This window comes from Tenrec ecaudatus, chromosome 12, assembly GCF_050624435.1.
Source record: "Tenrec ecaudatus isolate mTenEca1 chromosome 12, mTenEca1.hap1, whole genome shotgun sequence".
Classification (NCBI taxonomy): domain Eukaryota; kingdom Metazoa; phylum Chordata; class Mammalia; order Afrosoricida; family Tenrecidae; genus Tenrec; species Tenrec ecaudatus.
In genome coordinates this window covers 6202504-6227053 of record NC_134541.1, presented here as the reverse complement: position 1 = coordinate 6227053, position 24550 = coordinate 6202504, and the positions used below count along the sequence as shown (strand labels likewise).

Genomic DNA, 24550 nt, shown 5'->3' with positions numbered 1-24550 from the left:
AGGCCCCAAACAGTAAAGAAGCTCTCATCTCTTCCTCTCCCAATCCTCCTGGAGCTCCGCGGGGAGCAGCTGAGGTGAGCATGCTACTATGAAATGTGTCTGAATCTTTCATTTGACCTTCTCTCCTACCTCTCCTATTCTTTATGACTTTACTAGAACCTTTACATATTAGATCCGTAGAGTTGCGACGAGCCCCTCTCCCCACCTTGTTAGAGGATGCTGGACTCCAACATGTAAGGGGAGGGGGCTCTTTGAGGAAACTTGATGCTTGTTTCTGAGTCATGCAAATTAACTGTCATCCAGAGGATTCCAACTCACAGAGACGCTACTAGGCAGTGTAGAACGGCCCCTGGGGGGTTCCAAGACTGTAACTATTAGAGAGTTGAACACCTCATCTTTCTCTCACGGAACGGCTAGTACAGTGGTTCTCATCCTTCCTAATGGAACGACCCTTAATTTTTAATGCAGTTCCTCATGTTCTGGTGGCCCCGAAACCATAAAGTTGTTTTCGTTACTACTACATAATTGTAATTTTGCTACTGTTATGAATCGGACAAGCCCTGTGAAAGGGTCGTTTGACCCCCAAAGGGGTCGCGACCCACACGTTGAGAACCACTGGGCTGATGGACAAACTGCAGACCTTGCAGTTCGCAGCTCAACTCAACGGCCTGTGCCGCCAGGCTCCCCAGCCATTCCGCACGCGACACAATTTGTAAGAGACTGGAGGAGGGGTCCAGGAAAAGCTGGCAGCGGTCCGGCTGACGACGAAATGAAGTTTCAGGAGGACGTGGCTCCAGACGGGACCGGCACAGATGGAGGGAAGGCTGCAACGAGACTCGGGAGCCCGCGGTGCCCTGCAGTGTGCTTCCTGCGAGCTCCTGACTCCGAGAGGCGTGTGCGGGGGGCAGGCGGGAGTCCCCGCGGCTGCAGGCGGCGGTCGCTCACTTCCGGAGCCGAAGTTCAGACTCACCGGGTCGCTGCGAGGCCCTCGGCTCCGAGTCTGAGGGGGGCTCCTCGCTGCCCGCTGCGCCGCCGTCCGCCCCGCGGACTGAGGCGCCCGAGTGCCGTCGAAGGCAGCGAGCTGGAGCTGAGGTTTCTCGAGCAGCCTTTTCGTTACACAAACTTCCAGGAGCAGCCCGCTCCCCGGACAGCGGGTGAGGGCGGGCCTGCCCACGCCGCGGGCACCGTCCGCTGACGTCATCGCGCGCGCCGAGGGCGGGGCGGGCGGGCGGCAAGCGGAGAAGAGCTCGGCCGCGGTCACGCGCCGTCTCGCTGGAGGTCCCGGGGAGTGGAGCTTCCCGGCGGACGAGCAGGTATTTTCCGGAGAGGCGTTGCAGGGCGTCCGGGCTCCGTGAGTGCGGCCGCGGCCGTGACTCGCTGGTCGGAGCGGCGGCCGTGGGAGCCGCGGCGCGGGGAGGCGAAGGGTGGGCCCGGCGCCGGGCCCGAGGAGCGTCCCGGGTGGGCGGGGGCCGCCCTGGGCCCGGTGCTTCCCGAGTTCCCGGGGTCGCTTGGTGGAGCAGGGGGCGCGGCTCCACGCCCGCGTTTGGGACGAGTCCGAGCGAGCGCCTGGTGGCCCCAGTTGTGGGGCGCGCCGTGGCTTTGTTCCGGGCCAGAGTCGGCGGCATGGCCCTGTCATTTGTTTATGTTTGCTGATGCGGTGGGTTTGCTGCGGGACGAAGCCGCACGTCCCGTTGACTTGCTTCGTCCTTTGCTGTGGTCTAAGGTGGCAAACCCGCGGTGGTTTATGGTGGGAATCCAGCTTTGCTAAGTAAGGCTTTGTGTTTGTTTCGCCAGACACTCGTTGTTGTGATTCCTAGAACTCGCTGCCAACTCCTAGGGCCCATATGTCAGAGTAGAAGTGCGCCCTGTGTGTTTCTGAGGTTGTAAACCTTCACAGGAGTAGAGCGCATCATCTTCGATGGAGCCGGGTGTTTTTTTCGAAATGCTGACTTTGTGGTTAGCGGCTCACTGTGTCCACTCCACCACCAAGGTATCCATCGAATCCCTGAGAGGTGGTGTTCATGGTCTTGCTGTAAGGCAAGGTGGAGTACTGACTTCTTTGCAGCCCCTCCTTGGACACAAAGACAGCAAGGGCAGGTTGTCACCAGCCTGCACCTAAAGAAACCCTGGTTCTCTGGCAGGTCTAGCCAAAACAGTAAGGGCTTCCCACGAAGGTGTATAGCTAGCTGCCTTGTAGATCTAGACTACTCGCCCCGACCCCCACCTCCCACCCATGTTGGTAGGGATCTAGGCGTGTCATGGTGCCGCAAGATAAAAAATAACCTAGGAAAGCTTGGGAGTCCTGATGGGTTTTGAGTTGGGCTGCTAAACACAAGCTCTGAGGTTTGAAACCACCTTGTGCTTTGTCAGAGGGAGATGAGGCAGCACTCTACTGTGTAAAGGGCTAACATCTCAGAAATCCACAGGGACAGTGCTAATCCGTCCTAAAGGGTTGCTTTGGGTCAGAATCAAGTCAATGGCAGTGAGAGGGAAACTTGATATGAGTACTAATGTTAGGAACTCCCTAAAACTACCCTGCATCTGATTGTTAGCTTGTTGTTTTTTTTTTCTGAATTTGATTGTTCGCACTCAGATTTAAACACTGGAGAAAAGAAATTGAGAAAAGAAAAACATTCCCTTTATTAGTCTTTGATGGAAGGAAAAAAGAGTGAAATGATATTCGCTTAAACATATAGTCAAAAAGAAAATGATATGTACAAATGTGCTTGACACAATGGATGGATTTTGATAAGAGCCTGCTTCTGCGTTCTCTTTTAGTCTTGTGGGTCTCAGCAAATCCAAGGTTTCATTCCCTAAGCTTCCAAGCTGGGTTGACTGAAGCAGAACATTTTTCCAGGATTGCAGGAGCCCCTTCTATCCTAGTTGGAAACAGTGTATAATGACTTGTAAAGGGAGCCGCTGTCTTACTCTCACTGCCTGATGAGTTTGGGATAGAACTGAGGTTAAAGAAAACAAACGCATTTCTAACTGGGGTGAAGGCACATGAGGCTGAACAGTGAGCAACTAAGGTTTTTAGCTCTAAAGTGGCTTCATTTCAATTATGCCTTGGGAGCTGCCCGACTCAATAAAACTAAAGGCAAAATATCAGTCCATTGTAACTACATTCTTTGACATGGTTTGCTGAGCTCCCTCTTCTGCGTTTGGTTCCGTCTCTCCTTTTGATTTGTTCTCCAAGCAAATGGAGTTGCTACTTTACTCTTAGGATACAACTTAAACTACTGTTGAGAAAGAAGGAGCCTCCTTATTGTTATTCAGAGTATGAGGGAGGCCAAACCTGGGAATGATTTCTTTCAAGAGGTCATGGGGCAACTTCTTGAACTCTCTCAGTTCTGTAGGGAAATGTCTTAGTGCATTCTTAAAATGACTAAACACTTGGAAACATTTCATGCATTTAATCAGTATACCTCTTTATCCGAGTGTGTTTTGATGTTGGGTCCAAGTGAAATAGCAAGATGAACACTTGTGCCTACTGAATTTAATACGTCTCTTGAGAAGGTGTGTTGCCAGTACCAGGGACTTGTCCTGACACTGCTGCACTGCTGCTTGTATCAGTAGTTCTGCAACCAGGGCTGAAAAGAAAAAGGTGTTTCCATAGATCTCAATGCGAGGGTTTATGGGTCTCCCCTGGTAAACCCACTCTAATGTACTAAGCCTAAGCCTTTGGTACCTTCTTCTACAAGTTACCAAGGTAGGTTTAGTATTTTAACATGTAGGCCACTGTGCAATCTTTCTTGGTCACCCTCTGTACTTTACATACCGGGAAACCAGGGACTAAATTCTAATTGTAGGTCTGGAAGCAATCGTGGAAGGTGAGGGTGTTCCTTTGGAACACTCTATCATGTCTTATTCTTAGAGGATGCTCCAGTAAGCACTCCAAGGGCCACTTGGGCTAATCTGCTCAAATATAGGGGTGAGGGTAGGGGTAAAGACTTTGATTAATGGCAAGCAGGCAAAGGCGGAGTAATCTCTTCAGATGGGAGATGTGATGGTGTTGGCTGAAGTGATTGCATGGAATTTCACAAACTCACTGCCATCAGGTTGATTACAAATTATAGTGACTTATAGGACAGGGTAGAATTGCTCCTATCGGTTCGCCAGACTGTAACTTTATGGGAGTAGAAATCCTCACCTTTCTGCCACAGAGTGACTAGTGGTGGTTTTGAAGGATTGACCTTCAGGTTACCAGCTCAATGTATAACCCACTACCCCACTATCTGCCCATACCAAGTAATTGACCCAGTTTCCAAAGGGGCACCCAATGAACAATGAAACACCTACAGCCTACAACTTTCAGTGCCCTCCGTGACTGATCAAGTCCCCTGGGAGCTTCTCTTTAAAGCTTTACAGAAGATTTAAATTTACATCATCAAGGATACTTCATCCTTCTTGGGAAACATCTCAGGCAGATGTCTGTCTCTCCCCTAGTAACCTTTGGTTCTAGGGTGAGCCATCCTCCTAAACAACTTTGGGGTCTTCAGGAGTAATTTCCTAGTGGCTGTAGACATCAGGGACATTCCACTGTATAATCTGCTTCTGAAACTGTGTGACTCCTGGCTGGCTGGCAGGCCATAATTTGTCACTAGAAATTCCAGGTCCTGAGCAGCTGGTCACAGAATATAAACAAAAAACCATGATGGGAGAATACAAAACAATTATATGTCATTGTAGCAGTAAAGAAATGGCTGGGTCTATTCAGGAGTTTGGGATCATTTATACAGTTTTAAAATACAGATCGTGCTGTTTATATCAGCACCATTCTAACTCACACTGCATTAAGTAATGCGTCTGCACCACAGAGTCAGAAGCAGATTGCTTAGTCTGCTGGGAGATTGGGAGGCTCTTTCCTCATAGCCATTTATCTGTGTTCTGTCTTCTGACTCACATAATAGAACTGGATCTGGGACCTGGAGCTGAAATCTGAATTGTTGGGGCAAGGAGGACACAGTAAATTTTGACAGGAAATGCAGTGTCAGGGACCAGATTGGAGGGTTTATAAACCTGAAATGAAGCAAGGTTGAAAATCCAGAAAACCCAAGTAGCCTGACTGAGGACGTTGTGAAAGGACAGGAGCCCTGCTTAGAGCACACCGTGAAGGATCCAGTGGAATCATGTTGTTGTGCCGTCCCACAGGCCTGGCTGCTGGGCATCAAGAGGGGCTTTCATTGTTGAGGAAGAAGTCAAACTTCACCCTACCTCCACCCCAGCCCTCAGCCACTGCAAACCCCAGGCAGCAGAGCTACCTTCCCAGATGAAATCACCTGCAATTGCTCTGTGTCATTGTTTCCTGGTCCTTCTGCCCAGGGAGAGCAGTTTTTGGTTGTACTGACAGAGAAGATAAGGATATCAGGAAGAAACTGACAAAAGACGAGAGGTGTTGAGGTGTGGAAAGAGAGTTGTTGAAGGGGAAAGGGGACCAAGGCTCCAGGGTCAGGTAATACTAGTCTTTCGTGTCCACAGCTGAGTGAGTAAAGTGACTGACTGCGTCTCCCCGTGTCATGACCAGAAGAACTCTTCTAGGAGCATTATGGGTGATCTGCCGTCTCACAGCTTCACTTTTTCCCCTTAGGTTTACGTTGGAAGGATACTGACGGGCACCGAGAGATGAAATCTCAACTATCGGTGAGTGGGAATGACCTCATTGTCCTCAACACTAAGACTTTGAGTCTCTGTCTTGGGACAGAAAAAGACCACCAACATGTAGGCATTCATGGCTTAGTATTTGTTATCTTAGGCATTTTAACGTGTATTTTTCTGGCTGGGAGATATCCCTGAAAGGTTAATATTAAGAATTCAGGATAATCTAAGACAAGGAATATTTTTGGTAAAACTGAGTATTAGAATACCAAATGTTAGAATCAGAGATTCAGGAGAGACAAGATGAGAGCGTAGGTGGTAAGAGACAGGTTTATAGGACACCCGAGAAGGGCCTCTATAGTCAAAAGGTTCTGTCCAGAACACCAGGGTTTAAAGGCTACGTCAAGGGTCGTACATTTGTGGACAGGGATACGTGATTTAGTTAATTCCAGGAACCAGGATGATCTTGTGGGCAGGTGGGCAATTAGTGATCAAGATGTTTCTGCAGGAGGATGTCCGTCCTTCCCACACGATATAACAGAACAGGTTATTTCTACCAGTCAGGGTTTTCTGATTAGACATTATGCTTCATTGAGATTATAAACATTTTTAAATATACTATTTGCACTACACACTTATGTATGTAGTATCTAAGAATGCCATCTTATATTTAGGGCATCTTTTTTTTATGTGCTTAACATAAAAATTCTTTATTCAATGTCCAACTTTCTTTTTTTAAACCATTTTATTGGGCTCATACAACTCTTTTTTTTTTAACAATTTATTGGGGCTCATACAATTCTTATCACAGTTTATACATATACATACATCAATTGTATAAAGCACATCTGTACAGTCTTTGCCCTAATCATTTTTTTCTCCTCTTTTCTTTTTTTACATTTTACTAGGGACTCATACAACTCTTATCACAATCCATACATATACATACATCCATTGTATAAAGCACATCCATACATTCCCTGCCCCAATCATTCTCAAAGCATTTGCTCTCCACTTACGCCCCTGGCATCAGATCCTCTCTTTTTTTTTTTCCCTCCCTCCCCTTTCCCCCCACCCTCATGTGCCTTTGGTAATTTATACCTCGTTATTTTGTCATATCTTGCCCTATCCGGAGTCTCCCTTCCCCCCCTTCTCTGCTGTCCCTCTCCCAGGGAAGAGGTCACATGTGGATCCTTGTAATCAGTTCCCCCTTTCCAACCCACTCACCCTCCACTCTCCCAGCATCGCCCCTCACACCCTTGGTCCTGAAGGTATCATCCACCCTGGATTCCCTGTACCTCCAGCCCTCATGTACCAGTGTACAGCCTCTGCCCTATCCAGCCCTGCAAGGTAGAATTCGGATCATGGTAGTTGGGAGGAAGCATCCAGGATCTGGGGGAAAGCTGTGTTCTTCATCGGTACTACCTCGCACCCTAATTAACCCATCTCCTCTCCTAAACCCCTCTATGAGGGGAACTCCATTGGCCGACACTTGGGCCTTGGGTCTCCACTCTGCACTTCCCCCTTCATTTAATATGGTATATATATACATATACATGTACACATATATACACACACTTATATCGTTTTTTTTTTTTTGCATGATGCCTTATACCTGGTCCCTTGGCACCTCGTGATCGCACTGGCCGGTGTGCTTCTTCCATGTGGGCTTTTTTGCTTCTGAGCTAGATGGCCGCTTGTTCACCTTCAAGCCTTTAAGACCCCAGACACTATCTCTTTTGATAGCCGGGCACCATCAGCTTTCTTCACCACATTTGCTTATGCACCCATTTGTCTTCAGCGATCCTATCATGGAGGTGTGCAGTCAATGATATGATTTTTTGTTCTTTGATGCCTGGTAACTGATCCCTTCGGGACCACTCGATCACACAGGCTGGTGTGTTCTTCCATGTGGACTTTGTTGCTTCTGAGCTAGATGGCCGCTTGTTTATCTTCAAGCCTTTAAGACCCCAGTCACTATCTCTTTTGATAGCCGGGCACCATCAGCTTTCTTCACCACATTTACTTGTTCACCCACTTTGGCTCCAGCCGTTGTGTCGGGAGAGTGAGCATCATAGAGTTCCAATTTAATAAAAGAAGGTATTCATGCATTGAGGGAGTGTTTGAGTAGAGGCCCAAGGTCCTTCCGTTGGGGCATCTTTTTGCATTTGACTTTTATCTTTTCAAACATATTAAATTGAGAACATTATAACAAAACTTGTCACGTACCATTGTATACCTTCAATAGCCATCTACGAGGGAGCTCTCCAAAACACTAGATGTGAGGGGGATAGTGGAGTTTGTTCCACCAGGTCAGACGATTAATCAAACTTCCTATATAGAGAAAAGATTGCATAACAGTGTGCAGTAGCAAAAGCCTGATTTGTGGCAGTCAGAGGGACTTCTGTTGCCACCATGACACTATACCTGTTCACACAACCATCTCAGTGTGCCAGTTTTTAGCCAAAAGACAGCATGCCTTTCTTGCCCCATGCACCTTGCTCACTTGACCTCACTACTGTGACTTCTTTTTCTTTGCACAAATGCAGAGGGACATGAAAGCATAGCAGTATGACAGCATAGAAGGTGAACAAAAAATGAGGGAGGGGGACAAACAACAGCAACATCGGTAAAGGGAGACAGCAGACATGTCGGGAAGCCAACCCCTAACACATCCGTATGGGTCCGGTAGGTGCAATTGTACAGCAATAATAAGTAAAGATCATAGTAAAGTTTTAGAGAGCATGAGAGATAGAAGTATTGAAATAAACAGAGTCAGACATGATTCATGGTAGCATGCTCACTTCAGCCCTGCTTGGTGGTCCACGTGGAGGGAGAGAGTGAGCCCTCTAATGCTAGCCCAGGCTTTTTATATTCTCTGGGGACTTGCAAGCCCCCTAATTACAGGTGAAGACATATGTTACAGGAAGGGATGGTGCTATAGGTAATACAGTAATGGGAGAGGGTGATCTAGGGGCATCCACGTAATAGGAAGAGGAGGGATTGGGGTATACAATTGGCAAGAGGGCGGATCCTAGATTTAGGATGGCAACTTAACTTTGGATGTCACAGAGCCAGTTTTGCCTGTTACCTGGCTCAACTGATAGAGACCATTATTGGTAGGGTATGAATGCTTGGTCACAGGCCTCAGGGAGAGATAGTTTATTGTCCCCAATAGCAGGGAGAGAGGCCTACTCTGTAGTCTGGTGACTAAATGCCCTAGAGGCCTACCCTATCGTCTGGTGACTAACTGCCCTCTGGGAGGATGTCTGTAAGCGTCTGACCTCTCCCCACACAGTGTTAGATCTGAAAATAATAATTTCTAATTTATCAAGGGTTCGTGAGGGTGGGAGGTTGGGGGAAGGAGGGAACAAAGATGAACTGATACCAAGGGCTCAAGGATTAAGAAAATGTTTTCAACATGATGATGGCATCATATGTACAGATGTGCTTGGTACAATTGATATATGGATTGTTATAATAGCTGTAAGAACCCCCAAGAAAATGATTTATAAAAAGAAAATTAGGGAGCAACAAAGGTGCCAGGGAGTACCAAAATCACTTTGGGGCCAGCCATAGCCTCCCACCCATCAGACTTGACTGGAAAACACTCCTAAAGGCCAACAAACGGTCCTTGAACTAGCTACAGGCTTTTCTTTTTTGTTGTTTTTTTTTTCATTGGCTTTTTGTTGATGTTGTTTTATTTTCTTTTGTTCCTTTGTTTTCCTCTGTCTTGTTTTTGGGCTGTTATTATCTCTGCAGGTCTGTCTAAAGATAGGCTGGAAGAGAAAACAATGGGATTGATGGTTCCAGGGGAACATGGGAGAGAGGGAGGTGGGCCGAAAGTGGTGTTAACAAACCAGGGACAAGGGAACAACAAGTGATCCAAATCGGTGGTGAGTGTGTAGGAGTTCTGGTAGGGTCTGATCAAGGATAATGTAACTGAGAGGAATTACTGAAACCCAAATGAAGGCTGAGCATGATAGTAGGACAAAAGGAAAGTCAAAGGAACTAGAGAAAAGAGCTAGGAGGCAATGGGCATTTATAGAGATCTAAATAAAGGCATGTCCATAGGTAAATATATTTATATATGAGTATGGGGAAATAGATCTATGTGCATATAACTATAGGTTTACTATTAAGGTAGCAGCTGGACATTGGGACTCTACTCAAGTACTCCCTCAATGCAAGAATATTTTGTTCTATTAAATTGGCATTCCATGATGCTCACCTTCTCGACACAATCGCTGAAGACAAAGCGGGTGCATAAGCAAATGCGGTGAAGAAAGCTGATGGTGCCCAGCTATCAAAAGTTATAGGGTCTGGGGTCTTAAAGGCTTGAAGGTAAACAAGCGGCCATCTAGCTCAGAAGCAAAAAAGCCCACACTGTATGAGCACACCAGCCTGTGTGATCACGAGGTGTCGAAAGGATCAGGTATCAGCCATCAAAGAACAAAAAAAAAATCTTATTGTGAATAAAGGGGAGTGTAGATAGGGGCCCAAAGCCCATCTGCAGGCCACTGGACATCTCTTTATTCAAGGGTTACGGGGAGGAGATGGGCCATTTAAGAGGCAGTGTAGCAACGATGAAAGGTACAACTTAATCTTAGTTCTTAAATGCTTTCTCCCCCACTCCCATCATGATCCCAATTCTACCTTACAAATCTGGCTAGACCAGCGGATGTACAATGGTACAGACAGGAACTGGAAACAGGGAATTAGGACAGTTGAGCCCTTCAGGACCAGTGCTGAGAGTGGCGATACCAGGAGGGTGGGAATGGAAAAGGGCAACTAATTACAAGGATCTACATATAACCTCCTCCCTAGGGGATGGACAATAGAAAAGTGGGTGAAGGGTAGAAATCGGACTGTGCAAGATTTGACAAATAATTTATCCATGATCAAGGGTTCATGAGGGGGTATTTGGCAGGGAGGGGGAAGAAAAGAACTGATGACAAGCGCTGAAGTGGAGAACAAATGTTTTTAGATGAGGGCAACAAATATGCTTTATACAATAGATGTATGTATGGATTGTGATGAGTTGTATGAGCCCCCAATGAAATGATTAAATTTAAAAAAAAAGAAAATAGGGAGGTGCTGTTAGCCATTCAAACAAATGAATTTGAAAAATTTTCCCAATATGAAATAGAAGATTTGACAAAGTCTTGAGCATAATGGAGAATACTTTGAAGGTTTTGAGAGTGTTTTGCAAAAAATTAAATACATACCTCAAAAGAAATTTCCATTTTGGGGGGAGAATACCCCTTCATATAAGAGACAATCTAATTTTCAGTGTTTGAATACTAAATGTTAGAAGAGGATATGTAAGAGAGACTGAACAGCGGGAAACAGTTGATTGGAGAAGCCTGAGAGGAGCTTCTGACCTGAGTCAAAAGCCCTCTCTGTACAGAGTAGCAGAGTTTTATAGTACCAGTTAAGGGGAAATTTTTTAGTACATTTGTGGGTAGGATACGTGGTTTTGCTCGTTCCAGGAACCAGGGCCATTTGTGGGCAGTTGAGAAATTACTGAATAGGATGTTTCTGTGGATGGATGTTTGTGCAAGAGTGTGTGTGTGTGTGTGTGTGTGTGCGTGTGCGTGCGTGCGTGCGCACGCACGCACCTCTGCTTAGACATTAACCTTCATCTAGGAATATGATCAACAAATATAAAATATAGAAATAGTCCTTTCTACTTCCTTATTAATTGCCAACAACAGCTGCCCACACTAGACTTCTTTCTTTGATCCTAACCACCAGGAACTAGGTCAGATCTAACGAATTTTTAAATTGCTGAATTTTAGACTGGGAAAATAAGAGGTTCTAGCTACTAGTTTGAGACTCACGTGATACCCTCATTGACCTGCTATCTACAAGTTGGAAGTTTTCCTTAACCTTTCATCATGACAAAGTAAATAGCTGAACAGAAATTTTCAAGGATACATCAAGAACGAGAAAATAAAGTATTAAAGGGATATGTGGGGGAAAAAAACAAAAAGGAAGGACATTGTGATGGCCAGAGATTATGTCAACTAGACACTTCCAGGTAAGAGTAGAAGCAGAGTGGTAACCCATCAACTGGGTCACAGCCTGATGATACCTCCTTTGAAGTGTCTTTTTGTATAAGACAGAGATGGAGCACAGTCTAATGCTCTTTGGCCCTTCACCTTCTGCTGAAGTAACCTTATGTCTGGTTCCTTAATCTCTTGTGTCACCTGCCTGCAGCAGACTACCAACAGGGAATTCATTTGGCCAGTATCACTTCTGTATGCACCATTGTGTACCCTGGCTATCTCTGCTTTGTCATCCTGCTTCCCAGTTTTCAGCTTCCATGCGTCAGAAGTTTGACTTAAACTGGAATGAACTTAACAGTTTCTACAACTGTGTAGCCATTTCTTGAGAGAAATCTCTTTCTACATCCAAGCATCACTGATGTGCTTCTCAAGAGAATCCAACCTAACACAAACATGCTCAAAATTTCTCTGAAGGAAGCCAAACAAAATGAAGGAAAAATTCAAGCCTAGATTTGAAATATGGAGGGATTTTGTGGGCAAAATATTGAGTGATGCACAAAGAATCGAAAGAAAAGGGAAGGAATACAGAATCACTATTATCTATCGCCATTTAACCATTTTAAGTGGCATCATGATTAAGAACTGATAGAACTGGTAAGCTAGCTTCTAACAACCCAGGGGTCTGCAGGTGCAATTATACGGCAATAATATATAAACATTATAGTAAAGTTGAACACAGGAAAGGAATGAAAGTAAAATGAAGGGGTCAGACATGTTTTATGGTAACATGCTCACCTGAGCCCCTCTGGGTGGTGCATGTGGCTGTGGGAGAAGAGGGGAGAGAATATATTTCTAACCAATGCTTATATACATTTGGAGGGCATGCAAGGCCTCCCCCAATTTCAGGTAACCACATGGGTAAGAGGAAGGGGGTATAATATAGGCAATACAAGCAATGGGAGGGGGATGATGTAGGGATGTACACATAATAGGAAGGGGAGGGACTAGGTACACATGTGATAACATGGGCAGATCCTAGATTCAAGATGGCAGCCTAACCTCCGTCTTCCTTGAGTTGACCTGATTGTGTGTGTAGGTTCTTCCTCCCGGGAAACAATCCACTGCCTTATCAGCTGGTAGTGGGCCCTACCTATATTGTTACATGCTGAGCCTGCTGTTGGCATTGATTGCCATCACACCAGGTGTGGCATTTTCAAATATAGTTACACCACTTGAAGGAACTTTAGATGATGTGGCTGATGTAAAAGCAGCTCATTAAGGTGACAGGTGATCAAACCAAATAAATGCCTGCAGCTTCTCAAACAAGAGTACAAAGTATACTACAAGAAAAACGGTATTATTAAATTGTGGGAAACAAAGATTTCTCCCAACTCGGCTCCCCCAATATACGTTAGACTTAGACACTGCTTGCAGCTAAGGGTAAATGATTGTCAATTCACCTCCCTGAAGGCAGTCAGTTGCCAGACTACTATCTTGTCAATGGGCTACTTCTCCCTAAAAGCTTGTGACCATTAGTCTGGTCCCTGTAGGTGGGGTTTACACCCTATTGATAATGGTTTCTATGGAGATTCAGATAACAGGTCAGACCTGCTCAGTGACATCCAAAGTTAACTGCCATCCTGAATCTAGGACCTGCCCATCTTGTCACATGCATACCCCAATCCCTCCTCTTGCTATTGTGTGTATATCCCTAGATGTCCCCCTCTCATTGCTGTATTACCTATAGTACTACCCCTTCCTGTGACGTATGTCTTTACCTGTAATTAGTGAACTTGCACTTCCCCCCAAAGATATATAATCCTTGGTTAGCAATAGAGATTCACTTTGGCCTGTGGTCGGCTTCCCTTTCCTCTCCCGTCCTTGCTCCCCTGTTCCCTTTCCCCTTGTCCCCCTTGCCCTGCCCCTCTCTCCAGGTGAACCACCAAGTGGGTCTGAGGTAAGCATGCTACTATAAAATGTATCTGACTCATTTCAATCTCTTTTCTCTCTCATGCTCTCTATTACTTTATTATAATATATATATTTCAACCATATAATTTTTCCTATCGAACTCAAAATAAGTTGTAGGGGGCTGGCCTTTCCCCACATTCAATTATGGTAACATTCTGGCTCCTCCACAGCTGGCTCTGGTTTTACAGCTAGAAATATAAAGGTATTTGCAAACATAAAAATGGAAGAGAGAAAATACCATAGACTGCCAGAAGAACAAACAAATCTGGCTTGGAAGAAGTACAGCCAGAATGCTCTCAAGAAGCGAGGATGCTGACACTTTGTCTCATGTTCTTTGGATGTGTTAACAGAGACCAGTCCCCGGTCAAGGACATTGTGTTAGTCCAGGCAGTTTAGAGAAACAAATTCATAAAAACGTATATGTATATAAGAGAAAGTTTTATACAAAGGGTAATTGTACATTAAGAGAACATCCCAGCCCAGATTAAGTCCAACTTTAGCCCATATGTCCGATCCCAATCTATATAAAGCCCTCTTCAGACTCAGGAAACACAAATAACACCGAATGCAGGATGATTACAGGCCAGTGGGTGCAAAGTCATTGGCGGTAGATGCATTTCAGGGCTGGCAGTGGTCTCTATGTGGCGCCTCCAGTTTCCAAGGCTGCATCAGGGTAGGTCCATGTGGTTTCTCCACAGGGATGTCTCCCAGGAAGTCAGCCTTGTCAGTCTCCAAGAGAGTGAGCAGTGAGACAGAAGTGTCTCCTGTCTCCATGAAGGAGGTATCAGATTCCGCAGAATTCTCAGGAGAAGACCATGCCCACACAGAAGTCTCATTGGCTATCCAGATTGATAGCCTAGATTCCACCCCTACACTCTTAATCCTTAAACTGACACCAGATTTGGTGACTAACCACAGACATGCTTGGTAAAATAGTCAGGGGCAAAGGAAGACCTTCAGTGTGATGGATTGACACAGTGACCTCAGCATTGTGCTCAAACATTACAGCTGAGAGTACTGCAGGACTGGTCAGTGTTTTGTTCTGTAGGACAAAGGTGTTAGAACCGACTTAACAGAAGCTAAAACAATTTACTCATTCATGTCGGCCTCACACATGGTAGCTTTCCCTTGCTTCTGACACAATTCTGTCATGATTTCAGTCTTTCTTTACGGCTGCAGGAAGCTAGCCATGTGCTTTAGAGTGCCATCCTGGATCCCTGACTTGTGACCTGTTAGATCCCAGTACTCCTGTGGCTTTGATAATTTGCTGGAACAATCCACATAACTCACACATTGGGCTGTGTTCATGACCCTAATATTTTTGTAGCAAAATAGGACAGAAATGGATGCCTGAGGTAAGGTGTGAGAGAGGTGCCATTGCAGAGCTTCCATGCTCCCTAAGATAAGTGATTTAGCCTTTTTTTTTTTTACATTTTGAATTCTTACAGGCAAGTGTTCTTAAATACTGCTTAAATAAATTTATCCAAATTGCTTCCCAATTTCTCCAATAAAGTGATACATCTCTGAGACCTATTTTGTACATACCTTGTACTCCTCACAAATTTTACCCCAAACCAGGTATGCAGTCATGTTTGAAGAACTTTTTTGGAGAACTGTGTTCTCTGGAAAGAATTCAGTGAACTTCTTCAGATGCAGATTCTTTGGGCTCATTTTGTTAAAGTCTCCTTGTGAAAATGGATGGTGATGTGCTATGTTTTGGTTTCTGCTTATTGTAGGAACCAGTGACACTAGAGGATGTCACTGTGGTCCTCACAGAGGCAGAATGGATGATGCTGAGCTCTGAGCAGAAGAACCTGTACAGAGACGTGATGCTGGAGACGTACAAGAATCTGCTCTCCTTGGGTGAGGAAGTCCTCTCTTCCCTTCATTGTGTCAGTAGATGAAGCACTTACCTACCTGCTATGAGCCAACGGAATCCTAGTAGTGGAGTGATAAGACACACTGGGATGCTAATAAGACAGGTAGTGGTTTGAACCCACCAAGTGCTCCTGGAGAGACACATCGGTCAGTCTTCTTCCAGAAAGATTTACATGGTTGGAAATCCTGTGGGGAAATGGCTGTCTGATAGGGTCAGTATGAACTGGATTCAGCATGACAGTAACACATACTTGTGTTGTTTTAGGTATCAAAAGATTTTCTATGTACCATAGTGTATGCTCAAGTATTGTGTTTCAGATTGGTGGTTCTAACCTGTTCAGGGTCACTAAGGAAGAAAGGCCTGGTATCTGCTTCAACGAAAGTACACCAAATAAAGTGTACTCTAGGGGCATTTCTAACTCTGAGCACATGGTGTGGGGCCATGAGTTGGAATGGACTTGGTAGTAACAGCATTGCTGTCAGGTAAGCGTTAGACTGAAAACCACCAAGTGGGTGTTTCAGACCCACCAGGCACTCCTCAGGAGAAAAATCAGCCTATCCACTCCCATAAAGATCCCTAGCCTTGAAGACTCCCTATATGGAGTTGCTAGGAATCAGAATCAGCTCAATGGCAGTAGATATGTGACAGATATCCTAGATACTGATGCTAATTAGCCCATGTCATCCTTAAAACCCCCCCGAGTCAACTGGGTTGAACCTTGACTATAAAGAGAAGGACAGCCATCAGGAAGCTTTTATATACAGCCTTAAAAATATGGCATGCTCAGTGGTGACAAGTGCTATATAGTCAAAAGCGAGTAACAGAGCAGCAAAGAGATGTATTACGTGTAACAGTGGCCTTAAGCAGAGCAACGAGTGTCAAGATAACACTAGGAGCGGCACTGCCTAGTTCCGTTGTACACGGGGTCAGTGTGAGAACGGAATCCACAGAAATAAACATTCCCATGTCTAATTAGAACTTTCTCTTTGTCAACTCATTTAGTTGGTTCAAAGGAACGAGTCTGGTGCTTCTCTTCTACTTCCAAGTTCACTGAGGAGTGCCTAGGGACTTCAGATCTTTTAGTTGGCCATTAAATTGAGACAGTTGGTCTCAGTTCCTGGATCGAGGAGGAGAGTGGAGATGAGGATAAGTGTAGTCTCCTGTCTCCAGGAGCCAACTCACTTCATCCTTTAAGATGACAATTATAGCTGTATGATGCCTGGCTGAAAGGAAAAAAGATCATAGTCCTCACTACAATACGGACAGCATAGTACAGTGGAGTAATTTGGATCAAACAATATGACAAAGTCTCAACGAATTTGGGGGTGTTTGAAAAATGTGGGTCTGTTAAGTGAAAATGTCCACAGCCGAGTAAGTTCTCACTTAGTAGTTTGTATACAGCCTGCTCAGTGACATGGGTTACAGTTTTCACAGTGTGTCAACCCTGGTTTGGTTTTTTTCCCCTCATCTGTTGTTTCCACTGTGCCACCTGGGCTCTTTGCTATATTAGTCATAGAATCTGTTATTCCAAGTGGTAGCAAAATGTTAAGGGAAGACTGTGTCAGTGTCTATGGATTAGAGGTGTGAGTAGCAGGGAAAGGCTGGTTGTAATAGAAGCTGGTCAGCAGGCAGAAACACGTTATCGTCGATGCTTGCTTGGGAAATTTTAGTTTGACTCTTGAAGGTTTGGGCATGGGTTCTCTTGTCCTATAAAATACACTCAAACTGTCACATGGAGTTTCTAATGTTTTAAATCTTTATAGAAGCAAACTTCTAACATTAAGTTGTTGATTGGATAGGAGCAAACCGCCCATTTTGGGAGTACATCAGAGTGCTTTCCTCAGTGAACTGCTAGGAGTCCTTCTGGAGTGTAGTTGGGGGGGGTTAGGCACGTAGTCAGTTCTGACCCACAGTAAACGGAGACACAACAGAACGAAACACTGCTGGTCCTGTACCCTCCTCCCTATTGGATTTCAATAGATCTTGTGATTGATAAAATTGGGCCATAAATGAACTTTTGGTGGAAAACCCATCATGTGGTATATATTATAAATGCGGCAGTCAAGTCATAATTAGTTGCTCAAGCCAATTCAGACTCGTGGTCACCCCAGGCGTAGAGTAGATTACAGGGCTCCATATTGTTTTTTTTCAATCTGTGCCCTTCTAGAATTGACTGCTGCCCTATTCAGCTCTTGGCAGGTTTGTACCATCAACTTTTTGGAATGAATACAAAGTCTTTAACTGCCTCACCTGGAGTCCTTCTAGATTGCATTAGAAAGTGTAATTTGCACAAATGGAACGAAAATGAATGCTTGGTGAGGAAAAGACTGTGTTGTCTACGTTTTCCATTATACATGCTAATAAGACTGTTGTTGGTGAAGTGGGCTGTGATTCATGGTGAACACATGAGTGAAGAGTAGCTTAGAGCCGTTCCATCAGGTTTTCTGACCTGTGTTCTTATATCAGATTGCCAGCATATCACCAGGATGTCTTGTGAGTCAGCACCCTTTCAGGTCCCAGTCGGGTGCATAACTGTGTGCCCCACAGGACTCCAGCAGTGAGATACTGTCTGTCATCTGAGTAGGCAGCACTGTCCGGGAAGCCACATTCATAGCTGTTCTAACACAAAACTCTCTCTCTCTTTCTCTCTCCTGCAGAACCCAAATCAGAACTCTGCCCCTGTTCCTCCTGCCTCCTGGCTTTCTCCTGTCAGCAGTTCCTCGGACAGCATGTGCTGCAGATCTTCCCAGCCTTGTGTGCAGACGATCACTTCCATCCAGGGGATGCCAGCCCACGGCCCCAGAGGCAGCCAGAGCAGCACCATTCTGATGAGAGTTGCAAGAGTGGAAACACACAAGGAGGTTGGGACATAAAAGATAGCTCCAACCCCTTGTTGGAGAGAGAGACCTTAAGGGCATTCTCTAGTCCAGCCCGAAGACAGTCAGCAAGCTCTGGAGAAGGCAACAACACAGTGGTAGGAATGGAGCCCAACTCATTCCAAAGGGTCAACAAGTTTAAGGAAACAGACAAAGGGTTAAAGGAAGTTGAAACCTCAAGATTTGGAGCAATCACTTGTAGAGACGATGAGGCAGAGATTGGCCTGCATTCAAATTTTACCGCAAAGCAAAGGACACATGCAGCGGAGAAGTCACATTTATACAGTGAGTGCTGCCAAGGCTTTAACCAGAAATCACTTCTCTTTAGGGAGCAGATGACACGTGCCGAGGAGAAACCTTATGGGTGTGACAAATCTGGGCAAGACTTTAGCCACAGGTCATTGCTCACCAAACACCAAAATTCACACTCAGGTCAGAAGCCTTATGTGCATGAGTGTGGGCGAGGGTTTAGTTACAAGTCAATCCTCAAAACTCATCAGAGGACACACTCAGCAGAGAAGCCACATGTATGTCAAGAGTGTGGACAAGGCTTTACCCGAACCTCAGGTCTCATCACACACCAGAGAATGCACTCAGGGGAGAAGCCGTATGTGTGCAAGGAATGTGGACGAGGCTTCACCTGCAAGTCAACTCTTGTCAGACACCAAAGGACACACTCGGGTGAGAAACCTTACCTGTGCAAGGAATGTGGGCGAGCCTTTAGCTACAAGTCAAATCTCATCACACACCAGAGGATGCACTCAGGGGAGAAGCCGTATGTGTGCAAGGAGTGTGGGCGAGGCTTTAGCTGCAAGTCAAATCTCATCGGACACCAGAGGACACACTCAGGAGAGAAGCCACATGTTTGTGAGGAGTGTGGACGAGGCTTTCGCTGCAAGTCGATTTTAATCGGACACCAGAGGACACACACTGGGGAGAAGCCACATGTATGTCAGGAGTGTGGCCGAGGCTTTAGTTGCAAGTCAACTCTCATCAGGCACCAAAGGACACACTCGGGTGAGAAACCTTACCTGTGCAAGGAGTGTGGGCGAGGCTTTGGCTGCAAGTCAACTCTAATCAAACATCAGAGAACACACTCAGGGGAGAAACCTTACGTGTGCGAGGAGTGTGAGCGAGCCTTTAGCCACAAATCAATTCTCATCAAACATCAGAGGACCCACTCAGGGGAGAAGCCACATGTTTGTGAGGAGTGTGGGCGAGGCTTTAGCTGCAGGTCAAATCTCATCAGACACCAAAGGACACACTCTCGGGCAGTGGTTCTCAACCTTTGTGATGCCGTGACCCTTTAATAAAGTTCCTCATGTTGTGGTGACCCCCAACCATAAAATTATTTTTAAAATCATTTTATTGGGGGCTCATACAATGCTTACCACAATCCATACATGCATCCATTGTGTCAAGCACATGTATTGCCATCACCATTCTCAAAACATCTGCTTTTCCGTAAGGATTTTTTCATCGCTACTTCATAACTGTCATTTTGCTATTGTTATGAATCGTAATGTAAATATCTGATATTCAGGATGTATTTTCCTTGTTAATTCAACATAATTAAAGCATAGTGATTAATCACAAAACAATATGTAATTACATATTGTGACATATTTCTAATTACAAATAAATGAAATTTTATGGTGTAGCATGGGAAACAGTCTTCACGCAGGGTACTCACATGTGGGCATATTTGCATATGGTTGAACCCACTTGGAGACTGACAGAGGATCGGTGTATTGGTCCCTAAGACCATCAGTTCCTAAGACCGATGGTCGTAGGCGACCCCTGTGAAAAGTTCATTTGGCCCCCAAATGGGTCGCGCCCTACAGTGCTCTGGGGAGAAGCCACATGTTTGTAAGGAGTGTGGGTGAGGCTTCAGCCAGCAGTCAATTCTCATCACACATCAGAGGATACACTCAGGAAAGAAGCTACATGTGTGCAAGGACTGTGGATGAGACTACCCACAAATCAATTCTCCTTAAGCACCAGCATAAACACGCAAGAGAAGGCACATGTGGACAGGGCACTAGCTATGAGTAAAGGCTCAATAAACATCAGAAGGGTCGCTCCAGAGGAATCCTGTGTTTTCCATGAGTGGCTTAGGTTTTAACTGTTTCATTCCTCATACAGCAGATCAAACAATTAAAACTGTGTAGGTAGACTAGGCACGAATTTGAGACAAAGGTACCCTTCACTATACATCAGAAGAGGATTTTTATCTCCACCCCCACACCCCACCCCCAGGAAGCATTATTGGGCAGGGAGAGTGTGAGGCTTCCACAATCAGTTACAACTCTTGCACCAGAGGGCACTAAGGGAAAAGAGCCCGGGTGCCTCCTTAGCTGACTTAAAAGGACAAAGTTGCCACCACAGACCACTCACCACTGAGAAACTTTCGCGGGAAGTCTGATAGCCTCCACTTGAAATGAGGGTGGGTGAGGGGTCAGTATTAACTAGCGAAACGCTTCCCTATTTGCATTCTGTAACCAAATGGAATAGAAAGCTAGATGCTCATAACACCAATTCTTTCTAGTGCTTGGTTGTCCTGCACTGTAGTAAAATGTTTCTTTAATGAATCACTCTATTACTCATCTACCATTTTTAAAAGGTTCATGGATTCCAAATTCACAATCAGTTTCATGGGTGAATTCAACCATTCCTAAAAAGAAAATAAGCTCCCAGATCAAAAAATCACTGCAATGTAAATGAGGGGGAGTACAGTGTGAAGACCCAAAGCCCATCTGTAGATAATTGTACATCCCTTTACCAAAGGGTGGCAAGGAAGAGATGAGCCAATCAGGGTGCAGTACAGCATGATTCAAATATACGACTTTCCTCTAGTTCTTTAATGCATTCCCTGCCCCCCCTATCATGACCCCAATTGTAACTCAAAAATTCAACCAGGCCAGAGCATGTACACAGGTCCAGGTAACAGTTGGAAACACAAGATATCCAAGACAGTTAAACACTCTGGGCCAATATTGAGAGTAGTCATTACAAGGAGGGTAGGGGGAAAAAAGGGAAAGCAATCACAATGATTTGCCAATAACACCCTCCTAGGGGGATGGACAACAGAAAAGTAGGTAAAGGAAGACATCAGTCAGTGTAAGACATGAAAACCTAATTTATAAACGACAAAGGTTTCATGATGGAGGGAGTAGAATAAAATTAGGTGACACCAAGGGCTCTTTTAAGTAGAAAAAAATGTTTTGACAATGATAATGGCAACAAATGTACAATGGGCTTGACAAGAAGGATGTATGAATTATGATGAGTTGTATGAACCCCCAATAAAATTATTTAAAAAGAAACTACAAAGCCTATCATCTTAAGGAATTTCTGGGTAAGTTCAAACTGTTGAACTTTATACACCTTAGTATATTCTGTGTACTATTCTGGGATTCCTTACTGATGTCTGATTTTTTTGTTAGGTGTAACAAGTTGACTCATATTGGCTGCATGAATAATAAACTGAAGTATGGTCCAATCCTGACCCAACCATCTTCAATTGTCACATTTGACCCCATTGTTGTAGCCCCTGTGGTAATCGTAACATAGTAGATCCTTCTCTTTTCCCTATGACTCTCTAACCAAGTATGAAGTCCTTTACCAGGGACTAGTCTGCATTAATAATATATTTGAAGTATACGAACAAAAGTCTCACCAGCCTTGTTTCTAAGACCCACCCTGAGTGTACTTCCTCCAAGACAGCATGTTTTCTTCTGACAGTGCAAGTTATTTTCCATATTCTTCAACGAAACAATTCAAATGCATCAACTGCTTTCTGGTCTTCCTTAGTCACTGTCAAACTTTCAAATGCATACGAGATGATTGAAAATATGAACGTTTAGATCAGGCTCACTTTCATTTTCAAAGTGACATCTTTACTCTGTGCTTTGTCATGTTATTTCTTGACGATTACTCCCATGAGTGTTGATGATGGATTCAGGCAAAATGAATTATTTCCCACTATCTATCATGATCATACCTACTGGTCCATTTACAAGCATTTAGGTTTTCATTATGTTGAGTGAGATCCATACTGAGGGCTGCAGTCTTTGGTCTTCAGCAAGTACCTAGTGTCCTAGCTTTTAGCAAGTGAAGTTGTGTCATCTAGATACCAAAGTTTGTGAATAACCCTTCCATCAATCCTGATGCCTGTTCTTTATTTTTTAAGTTTTATTAGCATTCCATTCAAATGTTATACAATTCAGTAATATCAAGAAGAGTTGTACAATTATCATCACATGCAAATCTAGAATATTCCACAAGTTCTACATGTATAATTCAGTCCCACCTCATTCTTAGAATTCAGTTCTAGGATAATCTGCTCAGCATATACACTGAATAAGTATGGTGAAGAGACAATCTTGATATACACCTTTCCTGAAAATAAACCAAGCAGCATGCATCATGTCCCTACTCTGTTGATGTCTATACAGGTTCCACATGAGCACAACTAAGTGTCCTGCAATTCCTGTTCTTCTGAGTGTCATCCATAGTTTGATATGGTACACACAGTGAAATGACTTTACAGAGTCAATACAACACAATTAAACCTTTTAGTACTCTGTACTTTCAGCCAAGATCCTTCTGATGCCATCAATGCTATCCCTCATTCCATATCCTCAGAATCCTGCTTAAATTTCTGTTTCCCTGGTGAGGTACTGCTGCAATCGCTTTTTAATCATCCCCAGCAAAATCTTACTTGCATGTGATATTAACGATACTGTGCAATAATTTCCACATCTTTGAGTCACCTTTCTGCTCCACAGTCCTTTAAGGGTAACTGGGAGCCCCCTAGTATAGCATCCTGAGTCATCTTCCAACACAGTTGACAAGAGTTGCTCATTTGCTCTTCCATCCAATCCAGACCTGTTCCATTAATCAAACCATATTGCAGTTTCTCCACTTAAATTAAGTTTTCTTTTTAACTAGAAAGTAAATTTAACTCTCTCCCTCCACGTGGACCATCTAGCGGGGCAGAGCTTAATGAAGTCTTAACTCCTGCCTGATTTTTCACTTATGTGTTCCCGGATCACACCCATAACTGTTCTCCCATTCCGGGTCACGCTGAGATGGGCCGGACGTGGCGGTGTCCTAGCCGGAAGTGAGGGTCATACCGCGGTTCCTCCTTGCTGTGCATGGGGCATGGTGCCAGAGAAGCGCCAGCAGCCTGAGCACTGTGTAGTGGGCACGCCCAGCGGTGCCTCCTCCCTGAGACTCCAGCTCACAGCAAGGGCCAACCTGACTTAAGCTCTCCTGAGAAGGCCAAGCAGCCAGACTGCAACCTGGAGAAAATTGAGAACAAAGCAGAACCCACTGTAGACATGCTTCCCAATTACCTGCAAGCTTTCAAGAAGGCCCTGGATCTGGTCATGCAGGTGCAACAGCAGACCAACAAAGAAACCAGAAGCAAGAAAAAGCCCCAGTGATGACTCTACACAAATCTGAAAATAATGGAAGTTTCCCACAAACTTTTTGAAGCCCCCTTGTATCTATCTCACAACTTTTGCCTGTTCAGTATTTACAGGTTTAAGCCTTATTGACAGCAATTATAACAATCTGTTTGCAAGCTAAAAAAAATGTTTATTGTCAAAATACATCATTTTGCTGATCTTAGTCTCTTAAGGGGATTTCATCAGTTCCCCCTACTATCTTTGACCTGATGACTTGGCTTGGACTTGGCTTGGACAATGTATGTTAAAAGAAAATAAAACTGTGATACTTTAAAACTTTTAAATTATTGGAGGCTCTTACAGATATTTTAACAATGCATAAATCAATTATATGCAAACTTGTACATATGTTGCCATCATCATTTTCAAACATTATCTTTCTACCTGAGCCCCTATAGCTTGTTTTTTTTTCTTAATTTTGTTGGGGGCTCATATACCTCTTATCAAAATCCAAACATCCATCCATTTTGTGTCAACCACATTTTTACATTTGTTGCCATTATTCTCAAAACATTTGCTTTCTATTTGAGCCCTTGGTATCACCTCTATTTTCCCCCCTCCCTCCTTGTCCCTCCTCCCTAATGAAGTCTTGATAGGGAATAATTTATAAATTAGTTTGTCATGTCTTACATTGTCCTATGTCTCCCTTTACCCACTGTTCTGTTCTCCATCCCCCAGGGAGGAGGTTATATGTAGGTCCTTGTAATCGGTTCCCCCTTCCTACCCCACCCTCCTGGTATCACC

General features: G+C 44.6%; 1 protein-coding gene across 1 annotated transcript; it reads left to right on the top strand.

Moving 5' to 3' along the window:
* The first annotated feature begins 1187 nt into the window (after nt 1-1187).
* Nucleotides 1188-24090, top strand: LOC142423225 (uncharacterized). Its single transcript, XM_075528452.1, has 4 exons — nt 1188-1313; nt 5588-5640; nt 15314-15440; nt 18114-24090. Exons 2-4 carry the CDS (start codon nt 5623-5625, stop codon nt 19640-19642), a joined length of 1674 nt encoding a protein of 557 aa, XP_075384567.1. The 5' UTR covers nt 1188-1313; nt 5588-5622; the 3' UTR covers nt 19643-24090.
* Nucleotides 24091-24550: the final 460 nt, after the last annotated feature.